This window comes from Daktulosphaira vitifoliae, unplaced genomic scaffold (genome assembly GCF_025091365.1).
Source record: "Daktulosphaira vitifoliae isolate Bord-2020 unplaced genomic scaffold, ASM2509136v1 Scaffold_1, whole genome shotgun sequence".
NCBI classification, from domain to species: domain Eukaryota; kingdom Metazoa; phylum Arthropoda; class Insecta; order Hemiptera; family Phylloxeridae; genus Daktulosphaira; species Daktulosphaira vitifoliae.
The window spans coordinates 5,268,949-5,280,433 of NW_026099572.1; the positions used below are offsets into that span (position 1 = coordinate 5,268,949).

The following is an 11,485-nucleotide window of genomic DNA, read 5'->3' on the forward strand; positions in this document are numbered from 1 at the left end:
AAAAAAAAAAAAAAAAACACATCATAGTAAAACCAATACCTTCTCAGCTTCGCATCGAAGCTAAAAGGGGATTCTCTACAATGGGTCCTGCCTCTATTATAATTTTATCACTTTCTTATATTTTAAATTCCTTTTATATTATACTATGTTTTTACTAATAATATTTTCGATGAATTTCCTACAGTCGATATTGATATTCTTAAAATTTACTCTGAACTAGCCAAAATATAATTATAAGAATAATATAATTAACAAGACTGTGTTGGCCCAGCGTTTCTCAGCGTAAAGCTTTGGCTGGCGCGGACACAGTTACCTCGTTAATATATTTTAAATATTATTTCAATACACTTTTTACTATCCTTTATGTCAACTGCNACACTTTTTACTATCCTTTACGTCAACTGCCTACACGTTACCAAAAGGTAATTGGTATAGTCCTTTATGGCTGGCGGGTACACACGCAGAGAATATTTCCAAGATATAGTTTCCTATCTTACGGACTATATATTTTATGATGAACTCTACCCGGACTACTAGCTCTAGAACTGGCTTGTCGACGGATATAGCGCACTTCAAAAATACTCTTTTTATAAGTTTAGTACTACTCTGTACCTCAACTGCCTACACGTTACCGAAAGGTAATTGGCATAGTCCCTTAGGGCTGGCGGGTACACAGGCATAAAGTACTACTACTAAAACTAATTAATTCTATTCACACATTATGCTTCTTCATTTAGTTCGGCACATTTAAGGCTGTTCATAAATGTAGGGCACAATAAGCTTTATTATGAATATACGATAATGTATAAGGCTATTATGCCTGTATAAATAAAATTACGCTTCTTCACTCTTTTCGGCACATTTGAGGCTGTCCAGAAATGAAGGGCACAATAATATTTAAAACCTTTATATAAAAATAGAGATAATGTCTATTTGTCGTGAGAACATTAGGTGATAATAAAATAAGTAAAAACTTGTTCCTGTGTAAAATATTAATAAATCATCTAAGACAATGTTCACCACTTAGGATAATACATATAAAAAAAAAACTAAGTTACAGGGACAAAATATTTACTTATACTGACGCAGATTTCATGTAAGAGAATATTTAGAGGGTAGTCGTCGCAGTCGCTGCCGCAGAAAATCGTCAAAAGAAGTCCAGAGAAGTCCAAAAGAAGAGACCATTTTTACGAGAAAAAATGGCTTTTTATACGCCGGATGAAGTAAGCCAGCGATCTCTATTGAAATTCCTAAGATGTTGGATAATTATTTGTGATTGGTTAATTGTGATAGAAACCCTGCCGTGGGCGTAGTTAATGAATTGTAGGGGACTGGTTTGAAACATGTGTTGATAAATAGTTATTTTTATTACCCTAAAAGGGAAACATTCCTTAGATGATTTTTGGCTTTATTCATATATATGTGATATTTAGTACATGTGTTAATAATTATACTACAGCACATAGAAAATAGGACGTCCGTACAAATTTTTGGACTTCTAGTACAAAAAATTAACATTTTTTTAACATAAGGTTAAAGGAAGCATTATTCAATTTTTAAAACTTAAGTTGAAAAAGTTTTTAAGTATTAAAGTGATGATGGAAGGAGTCCTTATTTGGAGTACAATCTAGCTTGCCCCTTTAAGTCGATCTCAAAATGGGGACGCTTTAATACTAAGCATTGAAGAGTGAAAAGCGTTAGTATAAAAATTGTATTCAAATGGTTAAAATTTCAAAAAAATTGATGGATTATTCCAAAAGCTACATGATCTCCTATTTCCTTATTTATATCATGATTAAGATAAAGTATGTCGAAGGAAAAAGGGATTATTAAAAAATATTATTTCTCATAAAAAAATTGTGTTGATCCATATACTTTTCAAAAAGTTATAGCATTATAAAGTTAAAAATTAAAAATATAAAATTGAGAATTTTCACACAAAAATAGCATACGGTAGCCATTTTCATCGTGAAGATAAAATAAAATCCGATTTCTTTTTTTCATAATAAAGTATATTACATTAGCTTTAATTTAAGGTATATATAAAAGTGTCAGTATTTCCGGAACACTTTCAAAATTTAAGTTGAAAAAGATAATTTTTTGTGTAAAAGTTGTCATTTTGAATCCTCCCCTGTGGGCTAGTAAAGGGTTAAATTTACAATTGTATATGTTAATTTTTGAAAAGTTACGGCAATTTTTAAGGGTATGTCTTCGACTAGATACGATTTGTGATCTTTTGACGTATCGTTGAAAGAAATCGGTTCGGCGAGAGATGAGAAAAGTGATAACAGACACAAAAAAAAAACACATCATAGTAAAATTAATACCTTTTTAGCTTCGCATCGAAACTTATACGTCCTTTGTATAAACAATATATAATAATATTCTAATTTGTAACGTGACAAAAAGTATCTATTTAATCATCGGAACTGGTTCGCTAATTTTCGTCCGTAACGTGAGTTTTTTGTTGTTGTTGTGTGCGCTGCAACATTTTAATTTACTTATATATATTTTTCGTGAGTGTCCGCTACTATAATTTCAATATGTAATTTTTTTTATTGGCGTCAGCTGAACCTGCCTCAGGTTTCTTAAGCTCTTCGGGGCTGGTAATGTATATTTTTGTTTTTAATGTTTTGAGCCAGAATTTGTTTTTTTATTATTAGTACGCCGTGCCATAAGCACATGTGGCGAGTTTTTTATTTTATTAAATTTTTTTTAGGTGCCCCTATTTTTTTTATTTATTTAGGCCCCGCAACATGGCAGGCGTGTACAAGACCACCTGTCATGTTCTATCTATATTTTTTGTGATTTTTTTATATATAGGTGTATAGTTACATTGGGTGATGCATGTATATATTATTGGTACAATGTGGTGACGTAGTGCATTTTATTCCGGGGTGTCTCAACGTCTTGCAAGCTAAGTCTAACTGCCAAAAACCAGTCGCTTACTTGGGACGTATACCCGCCGTGCTTAGCGGTAATGCCGTGATTAATAGCCGGTGGGTACCAGAAGACGTTCATTGTATTCTCTAATAATAAAAGTGTAGGTGTAACTAGTATTTTTTTTTATTAATATCTGTTTTTTTTTTTTACTTAATAAATTCCTCTTAATTGAACTTAACCATCATGTTTTTCTTTATTTTTGCGTGTTTCATCGTCAATGGACTCGTGTATTTTTTTTCCTTTCAAAAATCAACTCCCCTAGTTTATAAGGTACGGGCAACGGCCTTGTATAAGGGCCTCCCTGATCTTTTTGGTTATGTGACAACTGTCACGAGGTTTTGGTGTACATCTTCTATCAACGACTCAACGGACATCGACTTCAATCTATAATAATTTTCTATTTTTTTTGTTTTAATGTAATATGATTTCTCTTTAAAATCCTACCGTGGTCCGACAATATATTGTCTCGCCCAGTAGGTTGGCGACCCTTTTCTTGTTAATTTTTCAATGCGCCATGAAAGTTACAAATTTTTCGTTGCGGTCAATTAATTCGATTTTCTTCTTTTTATAATATTTGTAACCTTTCAAATTATAATAATTGTATTAGTATTATAGAATAATAACAGGAAAAATTGGCAGGTTATTAGTCTTGAGGCTATATAAAAAATCAATGTTGATAAAAATACTGGTTACTGTGATTTGACGTTGGGCAGCATAGTTGTCATAAATAGATCCCAATGTTAACGATAAACTCCAAAAATAAGATAGTTATAACTAATACAGTCAATTAATATATGACAACAATAACATATATTAATAATGAATTAAATAGTTATAAAAATTCATATTTTACAAGTTGAGGGTCACAATAAACATATGCGCAGAAATGAGCCAATGCCTATATAAAAACCATGCGCGTGGACTTAAAAAAATATACATATAAAGATAATAGAATGTGTACATGTCTTATTGGCATACAGAAAAATCGTTATTTTTCGTTAAAATTTAATGAATTTCAAACGCTTGTAACGGCCAGAGTTTTGGTCGGATATCGGATTTTTGACGCTTCTTCGGCACCTGCAGATGGCCGTGGTATATTTGCGAATCGAAAAAAAAATCGTTTTTATATCGTAAATTTTCGCAAGAATTTCGGTTGGGTTGGGTAGTAGGGCGCCCTGAAGTTTCGAGCGTATGAAAAAAAAAAGCTCATAAAACAGTGAAAAGTTAACGGATTGAATTGATTTTTTTATAATAATTCAGAAATGTCATTAAGCGATTTTGCTGAAAATTTCAAACCTTAAGTCGTAAAACGACGGCGTCCAAAAATTTCCGACATTTGCTATTAATTTTCCTGGAGTCTGGTGACCGAGTACTTTCGTTGAAAAAAAGAAAATTTGAAAATCCGAGCACGCTAAGTAATTTTCCAGAAAAGCGTTTATTTCCTTGTTCTTTTATATAATTATTTATCACTTCGTATAAATTTAACACTGTTATGATATGAAGAGTGAATGTGTCAAACGTTCTATGTGCCAAAAACATATTTGTTCAGAAAACACAAAAAACAATGGTGGTAACATGGGCATGTCTTACATATCGAACACCATCTAAGAATGCAATTTTGTACAAGTAAAAAATTTAATTGATATTTGAAACACATACAAGATTGTGGCTTTTGGCACATAGAACGTTTGACACATTCACTCTTCATATATACAAAAACAAAAATATTACATAAAAGTATTTTTATAATCTTATTTCTCCTTTAGTGGTTAAAAACAGTTTTCTTGTGTATTTTTAAATCATTATCATAATACAAAAATGTTCATCAGTGTATATAAAATTCATATAAGATTACAGTAAAAAATAAATAAAATCTTACAATAATTAATGGCGTGTATAATAGTTCATTTTATACTGGAAAATAACGCACTAAAAAGTTGGTTTAACATTTTAACTAGTTAGGTATTTTTAACAATAACTTAATAGGATACTTGCTCATGCAACTTTAACTTAATAAGTAATATTTCTTTTAATAAGTTCAGTTTTTATTCAGTAATTACTGTTGATAGGCTATTTAGTATTGTACTAAAATAAAATATATTATAAAAGATAGACTAATCCCGTTAGTTGAAATAATATTTGAAACTATAACACATAATATAAAATTATATTATAATTTATTAATTTTTTGGAGCTGTGCATCATTGTGTGTTTCTATGATAAATATAAATAAATATCTAAAAAATAGGCATTGCATCAAATGCAAACCAGTGTTGTATAAGTAATCGCTAATCATTTAATCTTATATAAGATACATTGATGTGAAACAATTAAATTAAATACAATATCTTGTAAAATGATAAAGTAACATGATCAACTGCAATGTGTTTCTGAGCATTTGTTACTTTTTTCAAGTTCACACAGCTGCTTTCAAGGTAAATCATTGCGGTATACTGCAGTCTAGTAATTTCATAATTATAACTTTAAAATACACAGATAAATTCTATTGTTATCCCATTCCAAAGAACTATTACAAAAAACTTTAAATTCAAATACCATTGATGGTTAATAACAAAGAATTATGGGTATATTAAATGTGCCATTCTAGTGTTATAGTATGATAGTACATTATTGATCATGAATACAACGTAATACAGTAGTAATTGAATTATTCTCGTAATTATCTTTAAATTTAAAACAAATATTGGATACAAATTATTACAAGAAGATTATATTAAAACATTAGAATGGCTGCCAACATTAATCGAAGAGAGTTTTCATCACATGANACAACATTAATCAAAGAGAGTTTTCATCACATGATGATAGGGATAACTATTTAAATGTTTCACTTTCTAAAGACAGTAATAATGAGCCAAGTCTAGACAATATTACATTGATGATTGATCCAAATGTTGAAGCAAACTTGGTAAGTAATTAATATATTTTTGATAATGCAGTTTATTAAGAGCCATTTTAAAAAATATTAAAACTTGTGATTTTTTTGTTAAATAGATATCTATTGCAAAATTTTAAATAGATAGTTTTAAAACAAATTGAAAAAATACTTATGGTAATTTGGGTTAAATATGTAGATAATATTATTTCAATAATACACAAAGATTCTTATATGAAGGTCGTCATACAATATTTAATTTCTTATTATCTATTCGTTAAATTCATATATAAAATTAAAATGGTTTTCATGTACTAGTTAATAAAAATAGTGAGCAAGAATTAAACTCTGAGATCTATCGATAAAATACGTTCATATTGATTCTAACAACTTAAGGGATACCAGATTAGGTTAGTTAATACATACGTTCAAGTTGTAATAAATGATACATAGATCAATCAGAAAAAATATTAGAATTAGATTAAATAATTACTAAGAACTCAATACAAGGGAGATAATAAAAATTCACCTTTTTTTAATTAATTGGGATTTAAGCTCACAGTGTAGTTTTTTTATTATAACATGTTCAAAATATTTTATAAGCTATATTTATTTGAAAATAAGTAAATTTTTATGACGGCAACAAATTAATTTAGACTATCCATTTACTTAAATTTACACCTATAAAATATTATTGTTAATAAATTTACATGAATAAAATATTTAGTATACATTGAATAATATAAATTTTAGAATTTCATCTATACTGTTGTTAGATTATATTTCACTAAAATTATATTTATTATGTAATTACAGAACATCAGTGACGAAATTCCTAAAGCCTTCAACTTGTACAGAAACAAAAAACTTATATCCCATGGCATGATGAATGTCGCGTTATTTTCTGCCAACGCTAGTCAGTTAAGATATCTTTTAGAAACGGGAAATGGAGGTGCATTTTTCATTATCTGCGTTGTTCTTCTATTAATTAGTATTATTCTTCAGGTATGAATTATTACACTCTCGTAATAGCTATGTGTATATTTTATAATGGTTATAAAAAAGATTTCAGTTGGAATTACACTCTTGTTAAGTGCGCGATACAATGTAACTCAAAGTGATCAACGCGCCATGGCGTTCAAATTTGGAAACTATGTAATCATAGGAATATTTCTCATAACGGTTGTCAATGTTTTTTTAACTTCTTTTGGAGGACCAATGATACAGCCGCCCACGACTATAGCTAATACAGTTAGTGAAGCTGTAACTGAAATAACATTTTAGTTTTTTTAGTTTAAAGTATGTTAATAAGATATAAATTTAATAAAATAATGTTATAAGAAAATTAGCGGTACATATAATATTCTCTGTGTTAAAAGTCAAAATGTTTTTTTAGTTAAGTATATTTGTTCTAATTGTTCTATGACATAATAATACATATTAAACTGGTTATTTAAGTTTGACATATGTATATACAGGGTGATTTTTTTTACCATAATCCACTCAATTACTTATAGAATAATAATAAATTAAACATTTTTTTTTCGATTATCTTTAGTTACACATCATTCTTGAATTATTAACTATGTAATACTTTTTAAGTTCATCCCTTATAACCTGGTAAGGGTGTCAACTTTATTTTTTTAAATGGAAACGCATATTTTGAATTTAATAAAATGTTTGAGTTTTTAATTTAATAGTAAATGGCATTTGAATTTTTAGTATACCTTTATTTGTTTATTAGATATAAATATTCAAAGTTTCAAATTTTTGAGTTAATATACATACAGGGTGTTCAGTAAGTCAGGAAACGGGTATCNTATACTACATAAAGGATTACAAATATAGGTAGCTAATTGGTTTTTTATGTCATTGCTGTCACAGTCACGGATGGTTTATTATCAATTATGACTATCAATAGATATACTTTTTGTATTGTCAGTCAGTGTATTTATAAACTCACAATAATGTACCTTACTACAATTGATAATAACAATGCTGTGTACCTGCTAATATCGATGAAAAATGCAGTTTATTAAACAATTAAAATGACAAAGAAGATTACTTGAAATTTTTTAGAAGGCACATTCATTTTATATCATAAACATTTAGAACACATGAAATATGTGTAATTATATATTTTTTTAAATTATATAAAACATATCAATATGATATAACGCCTACGATACTGATATTAAAAAGTGTAACACACCTTTCTAATTTTGATGATTTCAAAACTAAGTTGTATGAAGCTGAAATATTTTTGTGCAACATACATGTTTTTTTTAAGAATTACAGTTCCATATGTTATAGAAATAAAATCATCATTTGTATTAAAACATGTACAATTTAATTTTTTTATTCCTAAAAATCTTTAAAAACTGAGATAAGTATTAATATATATGACATAAATTAATTATTGCTATTGTTTAGAGAGATTTAGTTTCCCTAATTCTATTACAGCCTTCCTCCAAAATTACGAAAACTATTTGTAAATGTATATACAATGTTGAAATATTTATAAGAAAGAAAGAATTTAAATTAAATCCTCTAAAAATTGTGTTTAAAACGCGATTATGTGCTCATAAAAATTGATCTGATTATTTTTTTATTAAACAATTTGANTTAATAAGAACACAACTCCCCTTACCCAATCAATGATAAGACCACGCCTCTCCTTACCCAATCAATGATAAGACCACGCCTCCCCTTATCCCAACAAAGATAAGACCACGCCCACTGTGTTACACGCCCCTCCCCCCCGACCACGCCTATACAGGAGGGTGGGTGAAGGGGTGAGGCGGGGGGGTTCTAGAATCCCCTAAATTACCCTACTTATATATTCTAATTACTATTAAAAATATATAATAACACACTTTATTCTTATTTAGAGATATAGAACTCATTCATTCCGATTACAAAGGATGATTCCCGTATTGTCATTTTTCGTCACTACCTCCATGTTCCGGGAGTGGGTAATTTACGCGCCTGCTGCTTTCCTTGGATGTGGGAGCCGTTTCTCAACTCCCTCCCCGGAATCGAACCGTGATTTCCCGTTACCCGTTACCCGTTACCCGTTACAACCATGATATTGATAGTAACTACTATCATAACATAAAACTAAAAAGTAAAAAATATATGTAGTTTAAAAAAACTAAAAAAACCGCTTATAAAGTACATCGAACTAAAAAGTTAAAAATAATTTTTAAAATAATACTGGTATTTTTTATTCATAACTATTTTAAAAATTATTTTTAACTTTTTAGTTTGATGTGCTTTAAAAGCGTGTTTTTTTAGTTTTTTTAAACTATATTTATTTTATTAATGGAGTAGAGCCGCCAACGGCTAAGGGCCAAGTCTTTTCGGCGAAGCATCCAAACCATTGGATTGGGATCTTCGTTTTCTTTTTAATAACTATATTTATGTAATGAGCTGTATTTTATTAATTATTTTATTTCATTTTTTTTTTATGCGTGGAGAATACGTGTTTCATCTTTCTTCTAGCCAACGCTTAGGAGCGAGTGTCCAGACCGCTCCTGGTGTTTTTCTTTAATTTCCGATTAACATTAACGGATGTGTTCCAATACCGTCCATGATTAATTTTTCTTTTTTTAACAATTAAATTAAATTTCCTTATTAATCTTACTTGTAATATTTATTTTTATTGTGCTAGTAACTTAATTACTCGCCTATATTTTATTCCTGTTCCTTAATCTAAACACGTGCTACAGTATGTTTTACATAACAACCATTTACAACTTCATTTATCATAGTTGTGGTTAATAAACCACCAGGTGTTTTAATAATTTATATTTAACATCATATTAACTCAAATCCACTTATGGTCCGTTAATCATATGTGATAGGTATGATAGCCGTCATACAAGCAACAAACTACATTGTAGCTGTAGACCGACAAAAACCGACTTGTAAACTAACGAAAGGTTAAGTTTTATTATAGAGAAAGATTTATTAGTTGTATTGGAATATAATTATTAATAATTATTGTGTTTATCATGTTACAACATTTCAACTGTTATAGTCCAACTTCCAGTCATTTTCTTAATTTAAATAAAGTCAAAACCATTATAAATTTAAAGGATTGACATGACTTATATCGCAGTACTAAAGTCGATAATATTTCAGATGGTTGCAATCCATGTTTATTATTAATGAACAACAGCAGGTTATTTAAAATACAAAACCAAAAAGACAAACGCAATTAATAATAATTTTTGCATAATATGACGCGGTGAAAAATAAAATATTTAAAAAATATAATCTTATTTATATAAATATAAAACAGAATATAATATTAATATTTAATATAATATATATTATTATATATAATATAATATTATATATAATAAAATAGAATGTTAAAATTCCATTATTTTTTTGTAAAATTATAGTTTATAATTCATAAAAATATTATTCGAATATCAAATTTATTAGCTGAGAAGGTATTAATTTTACTATGATATGTTTTTTTTTTTATTTATTTATTTTTTGTGTCTGTTACGACTTTTTCTCAGCTTTCATCGAACTGATTTATTTCAACGGTGCGTTAAAAGATCACAAACCGTATTTAGTCAACGACATTACCCTCAAAAATTGAAAAACTTTCCCTCGTTCCTCGTAAATGGGGGAAACCTCCAAAAAAATTACAAATTTAAAAATCGCTAATTTTCGAAATTTTTTCAATATTTTTTACTTAAAACTGCTATAACTTTTTCAAAATTATACAAATCAATATAAATTTTTTTTTCATAGATGTTTGATATCTTTACCTATCATTTGGTATATTTTTTTATAATATTAATTGTTTATCAGCTTACAGGGGGGGATTCAAAATGACAACTTTTTTACTTAACTTTTGAAAGTGTGAATTTATTTTGTTTTCACGATGAAAATGGCTACCAAATGATATTTTCATGTGAAAATTCTTGGTTTTATTTTTTACATTTTTAACTTTATAATGCTATAACTTAATAATCCACCAATTTTTTAAAATTAAACACTATCAAAAGATTTTTTGCAAATATAGAGCAATGTTAAAGAACTTAATTCTCTGAAATGAATTGTTGAAAATTATATGTACTTATTAAATAAAAATAATGTTTAGTATGTTTAGGGCCTCAATAATGTAGAAAAAATTTCATTATACACCTGATGTTTCATATGCCTTTTATCAAACAATGATCAAATTAAATATTAAAATAATGAATAATAAGTATATAAGTTAAAAAAAAATAATTGTTACGACGACAAATCTTGCAAACGGCTTCAGTAAAACATTAAAATACAAGCTATTTCTACATTTAATTTATACATTATGCATCTATAAAAATATAAATTACGTTGATTTGTTCTTTTTTGAAAAAGTTATATTAGTTTTAAGTAAAATAAATTGAAAACATTTCGAAAATTAGCAAAAATTAGCGATTTTTTAATTTGTAATTTTTTTGGAGATTTCCTCTATTTACGGGGAACGAAGGAAATTTTTTCAATTTTTGAGGGTAATGTCTTTTACTAGATACGGTTTGTGATCTTTTGATGTACCGTTGAAAGAAATCGGTTCAATGAGAGCTGAGAAAAAGTGGTAACAGACACACACAAAAAAAAAAAAAAAAAAAAAAAAAAAAA

The 11,485-nt window shown here is 28.1% G+C and overlaps 1 protein-coding gene across 1 annotated transcript in view; it reads left to right on the forward strand.

The window, feature by feature from the left end:
- Positions 1–7,298, forward strand: part of LOC126896119 (ninjurin-A-like) — a 67,516-nt gene extending 60,218 nt beyond the window's left edge. The window contains exons 2-3 of the mRNA XM_050668606.1: positions 6,656–6,844; positions 6,905–7,298. Coding sequence (XP_050524563.1) covers positions 6,656–6,844; positions 6,905–7,123 — 408 coding nt within the window. The 3' untranslated portion in view covers positions 7,124–7,298. The remainder of the gene's footprint in view (positions 1–6,655; positions 6,845–6,904) is intronic.
- The last annotated feature ends 4,187 nt before the right edge of the window (positions 7,299–11,485 follow it).